General features: G+C 34.7%; 1 protein-coding gene across 11 annotated transcripts in view; it reads left to right on the forward strand.

Annotated features, from left to right (window-relative positions):
• LOC146455082 (kalirin-like) overlaps positions 1–21,482 on the forward strand; it is a 139,428-nt gene that overhangs the window by 17,557 nt on the left and 100,389 nt on the right. For 6 of the 11 annotated variants that reach the window (XM_085094649.1, XM_085094653.1, XM_085094652.1 and 3 more), the window contains exons 1-6: positions 1,557–1,716; positions 1,870–1,944; positions 2,354–2,468; positions 6,937–7,027; positions 11,154–11,255; positions 20,933–21,046. In XM_085094649.1, coding sequence (XP_084950775.1) covers positions 1,650–1,716; positions 1,870–1,944; positions 2,354–2,468; positions 6,937–7,027; positions 11,154–11,255; positions 20,933–21,046 — 564 coding nt within the window. In that variant the 5' untranslated portion in view covers positions 1,557–1,649. Of the gene's footprint in view, positions 1–1,556; positions 1,717–1,869; positions 1,945–2,353; positions 2,469–6,936; positions 7,028–11,153; positions 11,256–20,932; positions 21,047–21,482 lie in introns of those variants that run through there. The other 5 variants (XM_085094656.1, XM_085094654.1, XM_085094658.1 and 2 more) reach the window with 3 other exon arrangements.

Raw genomic sequence — 21,482 nt, forward strand, 5'->3', positions numbered from 1 at the left:
GGTACACGTGAGGGAGTTTTGGGCGTGGCGAGGAAGAATTGATCACAGCTGCATACCAAAAACCTTCAAAACAAACTATCTATATCTCGTTTCCTCACTTTGTGGCCCTCCGAATCACTCATCAATTTACACCAGGTTTTCAATTTCCCGTATCTTATGCTCATCCGTTTTATACCGACTGTATTCACTGTCCCATGCCCACTTCGGCCTCTTTACTCCAAAGGCTGCAGACTATAGGCTGATACACACCAAGAAAAATAAACAATACTTACACAGTGAGAGAGGGTGATTACCATGGATTAATTCTTTTTTTTTTCTGCTTATCCAAAGATTGATATTTTAAAAGATAAAAAGGCACTTTCAGGATAATTATGCGGTGTTTTTTATTTCAATCACACCGAACTCCATTATGCCGGCTTTCCAAACTTCTTATTCATTTGTGTCTGTGGATTAGAAACTAAAGTGTGATGATTCAAATGAAAGCTCTTTAGTCAATTTTGTTTTTTGCAGTATTGATCCTTTGTCCGTATTTTGTCAAATGAATTTGGGTAGTTGTTTTTATTGTGGTTTTCTTGTTGAAAAGGTTAATTCTCCGTTCAAACAAAAATAAACCTAACCTCTGAGATGTTTAAGAAGCATGTAAAAGTGTTTTAGAACTAAACAGCCTGTATTCCTCTGTATTGTAAGTTTTCCGCACTGTGCTTTTTAAACCGTATCCACTTGCGGTCGCCAAACTTCGAGTCACGAACGCTCAAATATTGGACATACGACATTGCGCAGCGAAAAAATGTTCTTGCTCCCAATCACGTCTGCTTTGAAATAGTATTCTTTCTATCTTGCTGTAGGTGACAGGTAGCTAACAGGTCCGGTTGAGCAATGCCGATTTCCTATCTGGGTCGGATCACATTGTAGGTTTTCGATTGTTCTGCCCACTCGAGGTTATTTTTAGCCCAATCAATTCAATATGACAGACGTTATATTGAGATCATTATCTTTTTATTTACATCAACATAGATGGGGCACGCGAAATGCCCCAAACGCTAACAAACGTTCACGAAACAGTTCGTGTTTGGGTCGGAAAATAAATTACCCCCAAATTTCGCCAGATAAGTACCAATTAGACAGTCGGAGTTATTCGATATTAGGGCGGCTTCATTTCTTTTTTAAGTGTTTTCGAGTTGTAACCACAGGCGCAGACAAAATTTTTACACTTCCGAATGTGCGAAATTCGTGTGCGAGAGGAAATTTTCAAGGGCCTTTTGTGAGAGGAGTAAATACGGATTTCGTTCCGGAAGTTGCACTACGTTTCATATAATAGAACGAGATACGCGGTGCTTCTGAATGGAAAAGTCTAATTTCGTTTCCAACGAAACCTAAAATTAGTGGCATTAGACAATTAGCTAGAAAAAATAAAAAATTCCGCAATAGAAATTTAGTTAAGGAAATAAAATCCCAGTTGAGGTTTTTAAAGCTTTTCCGGGCGATGACAGCAAAGTGGTTGAGAAGTTGTGACTTTCGCATAAATTATCATAAATGTCACACGTGACGTCACACGACCCATTCTGTTAGAAGGGAGGGAAGATGGCTTCCCAAAGTCAAAACTGTCACCGTAAGGCAAACAGAATGAAGAAACAGTCATAAACTGGAATATGAGCAGCTCCGAACGGTGGTCAACAGCCTCATCGGACAGCGATTTGTCCTCAATATACAGCGCAGGTAAATATTTTCGAGAGTTTTCACGAACGCCGGTCGCGAAAAGTTTTGTTTTGAGTCTCATGCGGCGATAATTCTGAAGGCCCGCAACCTTTAGAGACGATATTCATTCCGTGTTTTTATCCATGTTATTGACTAAATGATTCGCATTTGAAGGTGACGGCAGATGGGAAGGATTGAGAGCTAAGGACATTATCGATCTATTGCGCGAGAAAATTGCCATTCTGTACGGTAAGCTCATGCATGTGATTTTTCGTTCGTTCTGCTCACTGCAACCATTGTCGAATTTCCACGGTTTTAAGTCAGGAAATGACTGAAGCGATACCCCTATTCTCTTCTCTAATAGATTCTCCCTTGGTATGTTTGAATTAGCCATGCAATATACTTTCGCTTCAAAGTCTGTAGAGTAAATAAATGCGCAATAAAGCGTCCACCATAACTATGGTGATATTTTAATAAATTGAGGTCGCCACCGGTACCGCAAATCTGTTTTAATGGTTTTTTCTTATCTAATTTGAGAGTCGCTTACCTGATTCGGTAGCTAAGAGCATTGCCTTGTTAAAGAACGATATTATCATAAATTCCCGGTTCATAGAAGTGAAGTCATAAATTACTGTACACAAAATTTTCTCTCCTTTAGGAGGCAGAGATCGTCGAGGAGGTCCCATCATCACATTTCCGGCGAAGTCCAGAGCGGCAGAGCTAGATCGTACTTCTTTGACACGATTATTGACCTATCTTGCAAGCATTCCGAGGTGCGTTGAATTTGGATTAGCAAAGTGATAATTTTTCTTTTCTACAGCCTTTTTGTCTTGTTCATTGTTCGCCGGGTTCGCCGTTCAGCCTTCGAAAACAGTCAACGTAATGACAGAACAGTACGAGACGTTGGTCGTTGTTGATATTGCAGCGAAAACTCGCTCGTTTGATCTAAAGATGGCAGTTTGGAGAGTGGCGAGGAAGCGATTAAAATGTTGAGAGATGGGAAAGACTGATAAGAAAAGTGGCTAGTTAAATGGGTGCTCTAGTTAGTTTAATCCCTAAAGTCAAAGTGAATTTCGAAACGAATGGTCAAGAAAGGTTTGTCACGCGCTCAGTTGGACAAAGCTCGAGGTCGATACGAAGCATCTGCCTTGCGTAGACACGCTGAGTTTAATGATTGATACCCGACGATATGAGAAAAAAAATTCAATGAAACACCTTGGCAGTGACTCATAGTACAAACCTGTTTTACAGCCATTCTATGAGCTGACTGATGCAAATAGCCTATTGAATTATAACGTAAACAGTGAACCGGGGACGCGTCGTTGTCAATTTTTTTTTTTTGAAGGCTGTCAACTTTCCCTCGAGTCATGAAAGGTCGTTTCTACATTAACTTACTAGTTAGTTTTCAGTCATAGTCAAGGTCATATTGATATTTTCTCTCGCTTAGCTCAATATCCAGTGATATTTTTTACTATGAGTTGAAATTCTTCGAAATCAAAACAAGTCACGGTTTACGTACGTATCCTCGACTTGAAGATACGTCCAAAAATTATCAGTTGCATGACAGCCAAATCAGCATATTGTGTTTGGTTATTTTGATGGCTGTTTATTTAGCCAGACTTTGTTGTTTTAGGAGCGTTTACAACTTAATGGCTCTCTGTGCAAAATACGATTACTGAATTTTTTTTGCGCTCTTTCTGTTTTGTTATGTGTCTGCAAGTGGTTTTAGTGCGTATTTTTCCCTTTGTAAATTTCTGTCACTTAAATAATTAACGAGATTTTCGTTCGACTAATTCACGCAATTTGGATTTTAGTCTTCACATTAAATCCCGACTTTGTTGTGTTCTGTCGCGTTTAATTTTACGTCTGAAAACTTTTGGGACTATAGCACGGTTCCTATAATCGTGAAGTTTCTCTGTCAGTTCAAATTTGAAACGTTTGTCATGAGTCCACTTGATGTGTTGGCTGAGCTACAATCATCTCGAGCTCTATTCCACTCTGAACTTTTCCGCTAGCGCCGATCATTGGATCAGCTCGCAAAAAGCAATTTATTTAATCAAATTACTTTCACTACCAATACACCTCATTTACAAAGAAGAACATTTCCAGCTTATTCAAGAATCACTAAATAAATTATTTATTCTGTAAGATTTTTTCAGCCTATCAAATAAATGATGTTCTAAGAAATTAGCTTGAAGTACAAGTGTTTTTAATTTCAACAATGCTGGAGCATGCATATTTTTTCCACTGATTTTGTTTTGTACATTTAAGAGGATTTGGAAGGGTATAAAATGTCGCAGGATATCTGATTGTAAGTGAACAAAATATCATTGACAACTTTGTAACTCAATTTGCATGTTTAGAAATTATTTCAAACACACCTGTAATCTTATGGATATTTTCTGAAAATCAAAATTTTGTCAAGGAAACAATTTTTTTTGGAGTCAAGACATTCTGTTGTGTCTCACTGTGGTGGCCTTTCAGACAAAATCTTTGAAGAATTTTTTTACAGTTCTATTTTCATGGACGTCGTAGGGATAGCTTCGCAGTGTGAAATGCCCCATACTGATTTTTACCACCACGTTTGGGAAGAAAACTGCAGGAGTTTATTTGAAACCTACAGCAAAGCCTTGTTTAATTTGCACTGTTTTGAAAACAATCAATAACTTTAAGTAAAAATATTGATCTTACATATGGTATTGAACATAATATCAAGACAAGGGTCAAGTAATAACGCAATAAAGCTCTACAATATTAGTTGTTCTGTATCGACCATCAGCTCTTGGTTTCAGAAAATTTGTACAGTGTTCTGTACGTAAATTGTTCTGGTGTACATTTAGAGCAATATAATTAAGGTACAGTCAGAATTCTTGCAGTATTTTTTTTATTTTAATTGCTAAATCTCGCTAATTTGATCACGATCTTTGAGACTTATTCCACTTAAACTATACGTGTATGTGTGACACCTTTGTCTGCTTTAAATATGTTCTTGGTCTGGATGGTTGCCAGTGTTTAAAAGTGCAAAATTGAATGTCTCTTGTCGTGGAGACAAGTTGATCACATCAAAGACTAATAAAAATTCTTGAGATACTAATTATTCTTGTAAATTGTCAAATTCTTTCGTTTTCTTAATTCTGACAAATAAGAAGCTTGTGTTGACAGATTTAAAATAAGTTTGAAAATGTGGAATTTTTTTTACGATTAGTCATGTTGCCTTCCCGGAACTCTTTACATACATGCTTTTTAAATTGTAGAGGCTATCCTGTTTTGATGTAAAAGTGACAGAATCATGTAATTTCAAAATTTCCTCAAAGTTTAAGAAATATATGGTATAAAATACAGAGCTTATGTTTCTAGAGTTAATCAAAAAAGCTATATTTCATGACAGAAATTTAGCCTCTTTGAATCCACAATAAGAATGTGTAGTTCTGGAATGATATTGGAATGAGTATGATATTTTTAAAATTCCACCAGTTCTGTAGATGTCATATGTTGACTGATTTTTAAAAGGTTTGTTAACCTAAATATTTTTACAATGAGTCAGACCATCACCTTCAGGACTTGTGAATCTTTCAAATAGAATAGGACAGTTTAAGGGAAGCACAGAATGTTCCATATTATAAATTTTGTTTGAAAGTGGATGTCCATATTATATTTTTGACTGTGAAAACTGAAGAAAATAAATAGGGAAATTTTAAAGGTATGTACTATCAATAACTTGGCATTTAGGTATAGGCACACATGAGAAGAATGTGACCAAAGTAGGTATCAAAAGTACAGAGACTGTCCATCAAACTTAAAATTGAATGTGCTTTATATGTAGGAAAACTGTTTTCTCTTTTAGAAGTTCTTCATTTCTGTTCTCTTAAATTATAAAACTTTTAAATCAAAGTGCTGAAATGTGTTTAAAGGGTCCATGTTGAATTAAATCTTGTTTCAATCGATCAATCAATCAATCTTTATTATATGGTTACCAATTTTTAAGCTAATTAGACTGGACCACAAGTAGCGAAAACTAATCAAGGCAGGCAGTGGAGAAGAAGTGTTTTTCTGTTTTCTCCAAATTTGCCCCGCTTTTGCATGATAGTGGAGCCTGGTACATGTGTTTGATTGGACCGTGTAATAAGCTTTATCTTCCAGTTTCTGTAATCCAGATGCAGCCGTTTGTTCTACAACACTGACAACTTGATGGTGTTGCTTTTTAGCAGTTGGGGGTTTGAGTGCTAGCTCATTCTCTGGGTACAGCTGCTGGTCAAGCCTACAATTTAAGAGTATTAAATTAGCAAGTACTTAATTCTAGGGGTCAGATTTTGATGTAGGTCTGTACCTGCCTGTAGTTTAATCTGGTGCAGGGGGCATAGGATTAACATCAATAAAGATTATCGAACAATGAGTTTTATTGGAAAGCCAGCTGGCGCCGTATATTCTTGTCAGGGACACATTTGTGTTTATATTTGCGGGATGTGAGAAAACCTCACTTGTTTCCTTGCCACTTAAAACACAACATTCTAATGGCTCAGTTTGCAGGTTTTCTGCACTGCTTAGTGGGAGGTCGTAGGTTTAAATCTTGAAGTATTGATAAGTAGCTTTTATTTAAATGGTCATGTATGAGGAAGTCAAGAACACCGCAGGAAAGTACTGTTCAGTAGCTTTCATTTGAATGGTCACACTTTAGGATTTCATCCATGCACTCAAATGTTAGTACCACCTTGTAAAGCATAATAAACAGAATCACAGGAAAGTACTGCTCAGTCACTTTCATTTCTATGGTCACACTTTAGGATTTCATCCAGAGACTCAAAAGTAAGAACCACCTTGTAAAACATACTAAACAGCGCCACAGGAAAGTACTGCTCAGTAGCTTTCATTTGAATGGTTACACTTCAAGATTTCATCCATGCACTCAAATGTTAGTACCACCTTGTACAGCATAATAAACGGCATCGCAGGAAAGTATTGCTCAGTAGCTTTCATTTGAATGGTCACACTTTAGGATTTCATCCAGAGACTCAAAAGTTAGAACCACCTTGTACAGCATAATAAACAGCACCACAGGAAAGTACTGCTCATTAGCTTTCATCTGAATGGTCACCCGTAATCAACTTGTACGGTTTATTTGTACCATTCTATGTGAAGGTTTTCAGTAGCTTTCATCGATTACAGTATATGTGTAGTAACACTTTAGGAACCACAGAGTTGAGATTTAGAACCAACATTGATGCAATGTTTTCTTAATTTCAGTGACTATGAACGTGATTTGGGATTCAGCCTTGTGCTGGACATGCGAGGCAACACATGGCATGGTGCCAAGCCTATGCTAAAAGCTTTGCAGGTAAGCTTTCATTATGCAGTACACTTTGGCTCTATAAGGAAATACATGTAACTGATCATAAACTCAGAGAAGGCTCCATGCGTGTTGTCTTTTATGCAGTTTTGAACTCTGAGTAGCAAGTCATCTGAGTGCCAGTTGTGAATGACTGCCCCACACTGTGCCACTTGGATTGACATTTCCTTAAAATTGCCACCTTCAACAAAAGCATCCTTTCGTGAAAAAAATCTGCTTTAAAATTGTTCCTTTGTCACATGGTTACTGCTGTTGTCAGAAAGTGAAGTTCTTTTCTTTTCAACAATTGTATGACCACATGATGCCATGTAATCCAAAATCACAGTGAAAATAAGTAAAATGCAAATTGTTTACCCACTGCTCAACACAAGAGAGCAAGGAATTCGTTCAAGGGTTTCCGTGTGTTCCAGGTCATATTGGAATTTTGAACTGTCGGCTTTTCTGGAGGGAGGAAGAACTCAAAGGAAAACCGTTGGAGCAAAGAACAAGAAACGACAGCAAAATTTAATTTAACCCACATACAGGTGTATATGTATGTACATCTGACACGGAAATATTAATTCCAAGCTTGCTAAAGAACTTTGAAATTACAAGGCATTTCCTGCCTTTTAAGGCCAATTTCTTCCAAGAGTAGCGTAAACTAAGTGCATTGTGTAAAGTTACTTAAAGACTTTTGCAACTGTGGCAAAAGAGATTGTTGGTTGTTGTTGCTGTGAGTAGAGGTTCACTTTAACATGGAACAGCAAATACATGGGACTTCACATCTCTTGAAATGCAACCTTGATATGGAGAAAATCTTGAATGGCATTCATATATGTGTGTTCTGCTACAAGAGGAAGATGAGCTGATTAATATTTTCATATACTCAAGTTTCAACTGAAGGAGCTTAAGAGCTTAAGAAAGTTATGTCTAGGGGCATTTCAGGACTGCTTGAGGTTTCAATTTACTGTGCCCCTTCTCTGCTCAGAAAGCTGCAATTAGGTTTTGATTTTCGGGACAAGTTTTAAAATTTAGTGACTGTATGTTTTTTTTTTGAAAATGTTGGTTATTATAAATAATAGTAATAAGTTCATGTATTAAGTAGATTTTAAATGTTGTAAACTTTGACTTCTCTGTGACCTTAAACAAGATATCTGTGTTATGCTTCAGGGAGGCGAAAAACAGATCACACAATCACAGTTTGATCTGTCAACAGAAACCCCACTTAATTTATGCTGCATTAATTATCTCAAGTATTTCTTGATGGCAGCCAATTGGGTTGTTTCTATCAATGCCTACTACCAAGCAACTAATTAGCGTGTGGTCCCCACATTTCAGAGAAACAGCAGGATACAGTACAATTAAATAGCGTTTGGAGACATCTGTTTTTCCGCGTGAGGCAATGGAAGTAGGACATGCCTGTACACAGGCTACTGGATACAATAATAAATTATTACTGCCAGTGGTTTTTGGCACTTTGCATCCAGCGCATTTATGTGTGCATGTGACAAGAGAGGAGTGCTTAAAAATGCATAAAGAAAGTACAGTCAAACCTCTATTAGGCAGTCACCTTCGTGAAAGAGCCAGATGACTGTGTAATAGAGGTGTTCTAAAATTTAACACGTAATAATTATGACAAAAGTCAAACTAGAATTCAAAAAATTGCATGGATCAGATGTTATGCATTTTATTGTCAGCAACAGCAGCAACACAAAATAATAATAGGAAAAACCTTTCTAAAGACTGTCACTTGTTAAGAGGCCTATGGAGTCCAAATCAAATTATTGGGAAACATGTTACTTTGGTCTTGAAGTTTGTTGTGAGTATCTACCTGAAGGATTGGAGAGAGTTTTTCTTGGGTTTGGCTGCAATGCAAGCGGTCATTTGAAAAGGGTCATAACGCAGGCTGCGGATGCCAACCGCACTGGACCCATGGAGGCTTATATGCCCTACATACTAAAGCATTCGTTTGTTGACTTTATGTATGTTTTATGAGCCGTTTGAAAAAAGTGGAGAATTGCTTCTATCATTTATCATCCGTTCAAAATGGACGCCCATTTAATGGAGGTGAAATGCAAAATTAGCTAATTTGGAAGTTGCGTCAGCTTCATAGAGGTGACCACTCAATGGAGGTCAAATGGGAAGCGTATTCCAGAAACTTTATAAGTAGCCGCTTAATCAAGGGTGACCGCTTAACAGAGGGCTGCATAATGGCGGTTTGCCTGTTCTTATGTGCCAATGTTTTTATCACTGTTTTTCCTTAAAATGTTCAGGTTTGATGAAGAATATTTATTATGATTTAATGATTGATTAAATGAGTGACTGATTGCCTGATTGATTAATTTATTTGCAAAAACTGCTGGGATCAAATTACCACCAATAGCTATTATTTTATTCTATTGTATCCGTGGATGGATGTTTAATAAAAGAATCTGAGTTTCAATTTTGTACTCTAAACCAAGCAAAATAAAATAAAGTAGTATTAATATTTTTTTAATGTTTGATTTTTAATTGATTGTCAATCAGATTACTACATGTACCAATAATACAATGTACGTTATATTTAAATGTACGTTATATTTATAGTGTCTTCTGACTGTTCAATCTAGGAAAAAGATATCTTCAAAAACTGTAGTACTAATTTTTACAAAATACTGACCATTCACATATTTTTAATGTAATTAGCAATCTGCAGTTATGGATTTGCATTGGTGTTCACTATTTTAACTTTTAAATCTTGTTCTAAAACGTATCTTTTTAAGTTAGCTTTTAGCCTTTAGCACTTAAATTACTTTATTATTGAAGATTTCCTACTGTTTCCTTGCTTTACATAATTAGCATTAATAGCTGAAGCAATTTCAGTTTGCATATTTGAGATATTTGAGTTTTTTTAAGGTCAATACACAAATCAGGCTGCTTCTAAAACAGTAAAAAAAGGACCTAAACGCACTCTTCATATAACAGTAAAAACAGATCCTCCCATACATGTAACTCATTTTATGAGTCCTCAATATAAATTGAAGTTCCAGTACACTGTATTCTTGTCCAAATTGTCAATAGGCACGTGATACTGATACCAATTTTCCTTAGGGGAGAAGGTGAGGGGGTGGGGAGAGAGGTAAGAAGGGGAGGGGGGTGTTGTCACCTAGAAAGGTAACAGGGGGCCTGTCTGAAAATTTAAAACATCACCTTTAAATTAAGTCATACTTATACTTTTGTGTGCATGACTTTCTAGAGTTCATTTTACACCTTTGAGAGCTACCAGTTATGATAAAGTATGTTTCTGATAGAGGTAGTTTTCAGTTAATGGCACAGGCATGCTCAGAAAAAGAAAATTTGGGTTCTTCTAACAGGAGTCAAACCTAAGACCTTCCGGTTACTGGTTGGGATACTCTGCTACCACTGAGCTATGTACAGGGGACTCACAGGAGCTAGGCCACTAAACTTATAAATTAGGTTCATGTGACAAACATCCTGCATACTGCATACTGCTAGGATTGAAATGTTGATACGTGGAATATGTGAAAGAAATGTGACGTTATGTTTTAAGTCTGGCCCCAGTTGTTCAAAGAGCGGATAACTTTATCCACTGGATAGGTCGGTATCCCGCAGATGAAATGTGTGCAAGATTTTCCTGATAGCCTTATAATTTGTGGATAGAGTAGAAGCGTATGTCAAATTTAAGTGTGGGATTGTGTGGAAAACTTGCCAAAGGCGTTAGTTGGAGTACATTTGCTCCGCTGGATAGCATCCGGCCCTATCCGCTGGATAAAGTTATCCACTCTTTGAACAACTAGGCCCTGGTGAATAAATGATAGATGTATAATTATTTTCAGTCAGTGACACAGGCATACTTGGAAAAACAGAATCTGAGTTCTTTTTCTTGCCAATTTCCTTGAAGGGTCAAGATAGCCCCTAACAGTGGTAATTTTAAACTACAAAATCCTAAGTGGTAGCAAACCACAAATTTTAAGAACTAAAAGTAAAAGGTACATTAATTATTGTAAATGAGAGTTGCCCCACCGTTGAGCTTGGCTCCAGTCATCTTCCAGCCCCACTCAGATGAACATTTACAGCTGTATATTATGGTTTTCATATGGTATTAATGGTTGTTTCTGCTTTTTCCCCTTTTCAGGAGTGTTTCCTAGCTAAAGTTCACACAATTTACCTGCTGAAACCAGACGGATTTTGGGAGAGTCGAAGAACATCATTTGGAAGTTCCAAGTTACTCTTTGAGGTAAAGAACCTTTGAAAAAGTTATAATCCTTAGCTTGGTGTTCTTTGTTGCAGGCCCTTATTTGTAAGGCTCTCAATAGATGATTACAATGGTTTAGAAATTTTACTACAAATGCTAAATTCATGAATTATTAATAAAATTCTAAATTCAATGTAATTTATGAAATGTTGATCATCCAAGACCTTAAACCAACGCTACTTATTTTATTTACATAAGCACACACACAAAAAAAATTATGTGCTATTATATTGTTTTCACCCATTGATATTGCAACCATGAAGAAACATTCACTTTGCTGTGATAATTATGGTCGTATCATTGAAACGTCGGCCAGCATTAGTTTTAATTTTTCTACTGAAGTTTTTGAACAAATAACTGATCCAAAAAAACATTTGGAAAATAAATTTTAGTCTATACTGAGCACAGTGCCTACTGTTAAAAAGGTCATGTATGTGTTTGTGATGCTTGATTTGCTATTACGATATATAGTTAATATGTATAAACCGTAAATCATCAGCAAGAGCAATATTTTTTCTCAATTTTTAAAAACATTCAGGACAAGAGAAACCTGCATAGACTTGCCGCAACTGAAATATGAAGTGCTAAGCTCAGCTCTGTTTTATCTGCAGTATTTCTCAGCTTTATCATCTTAAATTTGTGTCGTAATGTGTTTTCCTCTAGTTAATCTTATTTTCTTTTCTGCTGTAAGGTATTTTTAGTTATTTTTGATGCCCACCTATCTGCTAAATCAACACCTTTTTTGATAGCTTTTTACCTTGTCCCTGAGTTGTGTCTTGCTGTGTTGGCTGTGTTAAGTTGTCAGTAAACTGTTTAAGTTGACTTCTACATCTGTAGTACAAGAAAAGTTCTTGATGGATACAAGCTGGTGAAATGTCTGATTTCACCCCTCACCTTGGCAATTGAGTTTCAAAAGGCCTTTTCATTGCGTGTCTTGGCTATTGATCACAACAATGCTCTATACATTGTGTAACCGACATCTGATACCTTTATTATAGGATCAATGATTGGCCTATTGTCCTTACACTTATGACTTTAAACCGTCTGGGATTAAGAAAAGTCTGTCACATAACGTGCTTCTTTAAGACTTTTTTTTCAAAACAACTCATTAAGGTTTTTTTTACAGTGCTGTGTTTCTAGTTTGTCAGTATAGTGCATCAGGTTTCAGTTCTTGAAGTTTTGTGGTAATTCTTAGATAACTTCATTTCCACTGTCACTGCATTGCATGACATTTTCCAAATTTTTGTGGTAACATCTTCCCATTTGGAAAGCTGGAAGCTATCATGTTCTGTGTAAGATGCTCAAAAGTTTCTTGATTCCTTTATAAGCATCGCCGGCTCTTTAATCCTTTTCGGATAAAGTAAACAAAAATTCCTGGACTTCAACTTCACCCTGTTACATCTCAACTGAAGCAAGGGTTATGGGAGAAAATACGTTCTTTGTGTTTGGAGAGCATAAGATTTAGAGTTTTCTATTACTTATGATAAAGGTTAGTAAAGAGCTGTTGTTTAAATGTTTTTCTCTGCCTACATGTATTAGATTTTTATGTTAGCAGTATCACAGTATTTATTGAATGTGTTGTTTTGGAATGGTTAATTACAACTTTGTTACTTTTTTCACTGATTTATCAATAATTATATCCATGTTTACAGTGTTCATTCAGTAATTGAAAGTACTGTACAGGCTGTGCAGACTTACAATGTACACTTTATGCAAGTAGTATGTAAACAATTCAAGCACATCATATTGGAGAGGTTTATTAATTGAAATATCTTTGAGAGTGAAATGTTTGTCTTTGTTTAAACCATACAGGGCTATATATTGGATACTTTATTTCTTGTATCTTTTGAAAGGTCAATCTTTGACATTTTGTCCTGTTCTCTTAATGACTAGAAATCAATTTTGATAGTGATCTTTTCTCCTACTGATTTATTTCACAACAGACATTACCTGCCTATACATTTATAATATTCAATACATTTGAAAATTATTTGAATGTACTTTTTCAATTTTGTGGCATTCAAATAAGCAGAGCAATATGCATGTAATAATAGTAACACATTCTTAAGGTCTGCTTATTTGAATTATTACAAAGCCTGCTTTTTATTTTGTACAACTAAAAAGTGTTAAAAATACAGTTGACTATAAAAATAAGCAAAAAAAAAAAAAAAAGCCAAAGAAAATGGAACGACAAGTAATTTTCTCAAAGATTACATGTAAAATGTGAAGTCATGTTTTTTTTTTGTGAAATTGCCTTGATTCGCATCTGCAGTCTTAATATCAATCCTAGAAAATCGTTGCTGAAACTGAGTTTGTTATTTCAGGTTATCAAGAAATATATTATCCATATTTTAATAATTATTGCAATTCTCATTGTTCTCTGTAAAGAAAAAAAAAGTCATATCATCACCATTTTTAATCTAGCTGTTTTTTGTCTTTACTAAAATAAAATGTTTTAACATTATGAGAGTTAACTGAAGATGTTAGACAGAATAATAGTCATGAATCTTTACTTACATTTTTCAGTTAATTGCATATTGATGTGCAGTCTGAAGTCTTTGTTACTTCGTGAAACATCTGTTTTTAAAATGGTTGTAAAGTAGTTGCTTTATTTTCATACCACAAGTAGGTAAAGCTTCATGTCAATTGCCTACAGCATATAAATAATTTTTTTTGTAAGAGATGTGATCTCAAAACACATGTCAAGCTTGTTCTTTATGGATCATTTGATTGGCTATGCTTGAGAGCTTTGTGATTAGTAGTCATATCCTGCCTTCAATGAACTGAAAAACAATTAGAAATCAAACCACACACTGCTTGGAGCTGTATGCAGATGCGATTTTAATTAAGTGATGTATGAATCATACCTCCGCCACAAATTGTTTTGAATCCATACTATTTGGAGTTGATTTACTCTGTCATCTAGAAAAATAATATTTTTGTCTCGTGTCTTGGACAAAATGACTGTTGAAATGAGATCATCTTAAAGGTAAAATTTATTTTTGTTAAAAGAAATTGAAACAGTTGTTAGAAAGCTTCCGTTAAATAGTGTGATCTTTACCCAGAAACAGTTAATTTAAAACAGTAGTACAGGTAAGTCAGTCATGCATGAATCCCAGAATGTATTTTAATTTATCATTTTAGCCAGTAACCTTTCCTCCTTATATTATCATCTGTATAAAATAATGGATTAACAGTCATTTTTGTCTTATTTTGCTTCCCTATTTTTAGTTATGGTATTTCTCATTTAATTTAACGCTAAAGTTTGCTTGGTGTCTTTTTAAACCACGAGCAAGTCATGTATTTCCTGTAATGTCAATATTTGACTGTGTTTATTGTTTGTAATAGCTTTGTTGTGCTGTTCACACCATGAATATTGTCAGTCTTGTTTAAAAATTAATGTCCTACACCACTTGGCAAAGATTCGGTGAGGGAATCGAAAGCTTGTGCTTGAACGTAAATTTTCGATCTTGAAAACGAAACCTTTTTGTTTGATGCAAAATTATGTTTTTGTGGCTTGCTTAAATTTGGCAAAACCTATGTGGTTTTTGGAGTTATTACACACTGGGTTGGGTTATGGCCCTTGATATTTCTATTTATGATGTTGGTAAGTAGCCTAAGGATGTACATGTCAGTTTATTTTCTTGATTGCTTGCAAAAAAGCATTTTCCCCCAGGCTTGGTTTTAATGAACTACAAGATGTTACCTCATCTGTCCTCATTTGCTATAACATTTTGAAATTATTATCTCTTTCAAATGGAGGATATTCATAAACTGAAGTTTGTTTGATCCTGTTAAAACGTTTTGCGTTATTTCTCGGCTACAACCTGTATCTTTATTAGGAACACTAAATAATTTAATTGCTTTGCTGCATTCTGTTTATAAAGTTTTTTATGTGATTGCATGTTTACAAAAATCATATGCTCAAGATTCAGTTTTGTTGAAGCAGAATGGATACTCAAATGTTATTTAATGAAACAATGTTTAACTTATGACAGAAGGCAGTAATTTTTGTTGTTGTATACTTTGCAAAATACATGTAGGTTTTATTGTAACTATTGAGTCTGTGGATGAAATCCTAAAGTGTGACCGCATTCAAATGAAGGCTAGTACTGAGCAGTAATTTTTTGTGGTGCTGTTCAGTATACTTTGCAGTGGTTCTACCTTTCCAGTCTGTGGATAAGATACCAAAAAATATCTTCATCACTGCTTATTTCTTAAACCATTTGTTTTCAGTTGGTTATTTGGCAAAATAAAAATTGGAACTAATTGTGAATTTTGGTTTTATTCAGCATTATGAGTAAGCCATAAAGAGTAAAATTTCAATTATGTTAATGACAATGACATACAGGTGTTTATTTGTACCTGGTATACAATTTGCAGATTCACCACCTCTGCAATATTTAAATTTGCTTGCTTTGTATTTAAACTTAGTCTGATGATGGCATAGGTTTTGCCTGAATATAATATCTTTCTTGTTTTAGTTTTTTTGTTTGTTTTCTACATTGGAGAGAATGCAAATACTTTGTATCACCTTTATCCTTTATATACAATTTTGCAAACCATATTTCTGTTTTCAAGGTATCACACCGCAACTTAAATCAGAACATTTTAGTCACGTCCATCGCTAGATACTTCCGACAAAAAGTCCACAAAGTAGAGCACATTATGGCCAAACAAGTAATTACCCTTAACTCTGACTATTTATCTTCACTTTTCTTAGTCTTGTTATTGATTGCTTTAAATTACTCTGAATTAAACCATGATGTGCTCTCCGAACTTCCATTTTTCACTTTGGATTCCCAAGAGTTCCTTAAGATTACTGGAGGATGGGTACACCAGTCGCTTCAATCTCTTATTGAGTCTAAAGATCTGTTTGGAGATATTATTTCTAGCCCTGAAAGAGAAAGTGAGCTACAAGAGTCTATACAACAATTACACCCAATCAAATTATTTTATGATCAAACAGTCTGGAAATTTTTTTTGAGACGAAAAAACACCATGGATTTTCTTTAATGCACTTGAACATGCGTAGCCTACTTAAAAACCTAACATCATTAGAAGATATTATTTTGACTGTAAAAGGTATCTACCTGGCTTTGTACCTTGCCTGTGGATACCTTAGTGTATACCGTTAGTTATTGGACAAACCGTGAACAAAAAAGTTATAGAGAATCTAGAATACCAGAGAAGTTTGATAGTGACTGTTATATGGATGTATGCCTAACATGTATTTCTCCCGAGCAATAAAAAAGATAAGATATTTTAATTTTTGAGGTTAAAGGTAAACGTTTGTTTTATTTACTTTTAGATTTTTTTTTAATTTATTGCTAAGGGAGGTTAAGTTGAAACAAATGAATCGCTTAAATGTCCTTCAATGCATTCGAGAGGTAGATGAAGAACCAAGATGGCCGTGTTCAGTATTGGTTTAAAAAGTTATCTGGAACAAATAAATTGTCTGTGATTTTTAATTTATTTTTGATGGCTAAGATAACGTTTCTGTCCTTTTGATTTTATCCCACTTTGTTGCTGTTGGTTACAGATTTTTCTGTAGATCATAAGTTGTGTTTGTTTGTTTCAGTGTGATTTCAAGTACATTAATCCTGTACAGCATGGAACATTTGTTTGGTGCAGTTTTGAGTCTTATACACATGTATATGTTGCAGGTTAAAATGAATCCAGGTTAAAATGTTTTCAACCTAGGTTGATTTGTATTTTTCTTTGTTAAGGTTGGGTAATTTACATCTAAAACAAAGGAAAATACAAATCAACCTAGGTTGAAATCATTTTAACCTGGGATTCATGTTAACGTACAACATATATACTAATAACGTTAATACCTTATGGTTTAAAACATTGGAAATGCAGTTAAGGGACCTTGGTGTCTTAGAAAGTGTAAACAAGAATTGTTGCTTCACTAAAGTTTTCATTTTATTTCTGAATCAGTCTCTACACATGAAGGTAAATTATGATCCTACTTTTCATGCATCTTTCAAATGAAAATGATTCATGGTGGAAATTGCTACTTTCTATCTTGCCACATGTCATATTCCTTAGATTCATGTATAGAAAAGCTTCATTGTTTCTTTTGTTGTGATTTTAATTATTTTATTTGTTAAGAAAGCCATATGTCTTAAGATCTTATCTGTAGTTAGTAACTCTTATATATTGCATGTCTACAAGTACAATGACTGATTGGAATCTGAATTCTCACGTTGTGTTTTGGGAATTTTAAAAATTAAATTTTTTTCGTCTGTGATAAGTGTAGGTTATCTTGTGGAATAAATTATTTTTAATTACGAAAATATAACTTATTAAGTTTTTCCTGTACAGTTGAATTCTCACTTTGTTTTGGGGGAATTATATGGAGAATTTAGAAATTAAATTGTTTTTATACAATAAAGAATTGAAAAAATGTCACTTGTGAAATGTTTGTGGCTAGTCTGACGCGGCGTTTCATGAGGTATAGGTTATTGTGTGAAATAAATAATTATTTTTAATTAACAAAAGCTAAAGTTTTTCCTGTACAATTGAATTCTCACTTTGTTTTGGGGGTTTATATGGAGAATTTAGAAATTGAAATTTTCTTGGTTATGATAAAGTATAGGTTATTGTGTGAAATAATTTTTTTTATTAACAATAGCTAAAATAGCTAAAATATTTTTTTCCTGTGCAATTGGCCAGGGGCAGTTCTTGAAGAGGTTTAAAATAATTCCAATGACAGGTAACTGATTGTAGTACAATCATTTTTGTGAATTTCCCTTCATTTTACAGTTTTCTGTAGTTTATTTATTCTAATTGATTTTTCCTGTTGCCTTTCAAGTGTAATCAAAATATGGTGACTTTTGATTTTTGAGTACATGTATGTGAATAAAATCTGCCTTAGTGAACATTGAAAAGTCAGAAAGTCATTGAGCAGAATTTTGTGAATTTTTTTCTATTCATCCTAAGTAGAAATTTTAGAAAATATGTTCACTAATTGTATTTTCGTTCTCGCTGGGGTATATGATGGAAATTCTATTTTTAAACACCTGTCTTTCCTTGTGTTTTTCACATGATACTTTTGTGAGCACACATACGTGTATTCTGTTTCTTTATCTTTTGTCTAGAATTACAAAGTATACGTACGTACCTTGAGGCAACCGTTGTAAACATGAAATTGGAAGTAATCGAGCAAACTCGCGGAACATATTACAACATTGACGGCTAATTTTTTTAATGAAAAATAAGCCGGTGATTTTTATCGTTTTGTAGAATAACACAGCATGTGTGCCAGTGTGTTATGACTTGTTTGATTTGAGACATTAAAAAAGCGATTGTTCGTCAGGGTTCCTGCAAGCTGTTTACGGAAAAATAATTGATTAATGGAGAGCTTCTTCCATTTTCTTTTGACTTATGTGCATAATTTTAAAATAGAACTCAGCACTGTAAGCAGGTGATAAAGCACTGACAATACATGAAATGAACAGACTGAAGTTGAGATGGATTAGAAACGCTCTATTTATCCAGGATTAGTATGGCACATACCTTATCTTGCTCAAGTCATTTTCTTCGTGAGTACGTTTTTGTTCGTATACTGGGGAGAGCTTCTAGGTCAGTTATTTTTGTTTTGTTTTAAAAACCTTATTTTTAATGATATGCATCTAGCGTTCTTGTTGTAGTTTCTCTGTTGTGGTTTAAGACCTTGCTTAGAGTACTTCTTTCTGGCTTATCATTCTGTTGAAACTCCATTTATCTATTGCTTTTTCTCTTGTTTTGGGCTGTCCTTTCCCTCAAACCATTATTTCTTAAGAGGGGTGAAAAAAAATTTGTCTTGAATGATTTTCTAAATTTTTAATAGTCAGCACCATATGGCTTAATAGCGTTCATTTGAATGGTCACACTTTAGGATTTCACTGTTGACTCAACACTTAGAACCACCTTGTGCCATATTGTAACAAACAGCACCATAGGAAAAAAGGTTTTTTTTTGTTTGATCAAATGATCACATTTCAGGATTTTGACTTGGGAGGTCATTATTAGGATGCATTCACAAAAAAAAAATGCTTACAACAACACAATATTTAACCTTTATTGCCCAAAGATTGAGAATCTAGCTACAACATTTAACTGTTGCTATTAATATTGGACTGACCAAAGTGCTTATATTTGCATAAGAAACCAACAGACAAGTTGTTTTATTTACATAATTTATTTACTAACACTGCGTATGTAGTGCTTTTAGAAATTGTATAATGTATTTTTACTTTGTAAAAGATTTATGATTTAATCAGATTCTTAATTGGTGGATTTTTTTCCACCTCAAGTTGACTGGATTGTGTTCATGAATGTGCCTTGTAGCAGAAAATTAATTTGTTTGTCTTAATTTATCTTGTAAATATTGCTCATGTATCATGTTTCTTTCATATAACCGACACAGTAGTTCCTGTATTATACAGTATTATTAGCATGTGGTTGATTTATGTGGCTGTGTCACACTCCATCTTATCCATTTGTAAAATCAAATTCAATTTCATGTGCCCGGTGTGCATGTATCAGTCATCTGTCGCTGTAGGTAAATAATTTCTGTTTTTTCGTATCACTAAAATGCAACTTACATGTTTTCCCTTTGTTTAAAATTTTGTTAAAATTGTGTTTGTTAGCCACTTCAGATAATTATTTGAGAGTGTACTTTAACTTGTCTGTCATCAAGTGCTTTGCAAGGCACTTCAGACATTGATTGTTTTAAGCTGTGACATGCTCTTTAAATTGCTCGACTTGTTAAAGTATATATTCATTTAAGTTTGTTTGTAAGTTTGTTGCACTTAAGGTAGTCTGTAATTTGTAAATTTCTTTCATTGCATTGCTAGATTCCTGTATGAATAATCAGGAATGTTTTGTTCAGTGATTCTCGCGAGAATCGAGTATGGAGGATCGAGTCAACTTTTAAGTGAATTGAGTCTCGATTTTTGACTCGATCCTTAATGCTAAATTATTGGGAGGATTGAGTAGAGACTGTCAACTTACTTTTAACCAAGCATCAGTTGTTCAAAGAACAGATAACTTTATCCAGCGGATAAGTCGCTATCCAATGGATAAAATGTATTGGTTGGAGGACATTTTATCCGCTGGATAGCCATTAATTTTTTATCCACTGGATAGTGTTACCAGTGCCAGTACAAGAAGTGATGATGATTAGGATGATGAGGATGATGGTGTTCATGGCATTAATTTTTAAATTTTTCTAAAATCCTTTCTGAATCAGTCCAACACTCTACAGCTAAATGAAACAAAAAGGTTTCGTTTTCAGGATCGAAAATTTATGTTCAAGCAGAAGCTTCCATCCTCCTAATGGGAAGTTCATGTAGGTTAATACTTAACAATATGTTATTATTCCACGAGCGCAGATTGAATATGAGATCACAGATAACCACAAGACACAAGTGGGATTATTGTTTTATTGAAGACAACCAAGAAATATTGCTAGATCTTGCTGATTTCACTATGCAAGAACAGCCAGAAGACAATTTGATGGTCGCCATTGCTCAGACATGGTATAATGGCTCATATACCATGGCCGCTAAGCCGATGAAATCCCTGGAATTGCATCATACAATGATCCAGTTTTTTGTACATTTTGTTTGTACTACTCTTCATTTATTTTCTTCTTCTTTTTGCAGACGGCCCTTACGTCCTTAGATGGTCTTTCTAAGTTTATCGACCTTGACCAACTAATATCAGATCTTGGAGGGTCTTTTAAGTATGACCATTCTAGGTGGATCAACATGCGTATGGTAAGTTTTAAAACACAGATCTCTGAAGTCTCATGATTTTGCCGTAACAGTCACGGTGTTCAGTTCAGTCTCATGGTCTCAAAACGAGACACAAAAATCTCACGATAAACAGAGTCGCAAGCTGAAAGGTTACAATTTCCTTCTATAATTTCATTTTTGGCTTGCTTAGGTGACTTTCTTGCGCCAATTCTGTGCAAATCAATCCTGTAGTTAGTAAACAACCCTAAGTTCATCCGTCTGTTTGCTGGAAACACAGTCCATGACCATATATAGAAGACATGTGCCAAATTAGGTTTTCATCACCAGTATCTTGCATTTTGGTCACTCACATTTTCAAAATGGTGAAAATTACACTTTCTTTTGATTAGCACCTGTGTTTACTTGGTTTTGTCTGCCAGTCAATCAATCTCCAGATTTTTTTTACCTCAGTCTCCAG

This window comes from Pavona decussata, unplaced genomic scaffold, assembly GCF_977016875.1.
Source record: "Pavona decussata unplaced genomic scaffold, jaPavDecu1.1 SCAFFOLD_286, whole genome shotgun sequence".
NCBI lineage: Eukaryota > Metazoa > Cnidaria > Anthozoa > Scleractinia > Agariciidae > Pavona > Pavona decussata.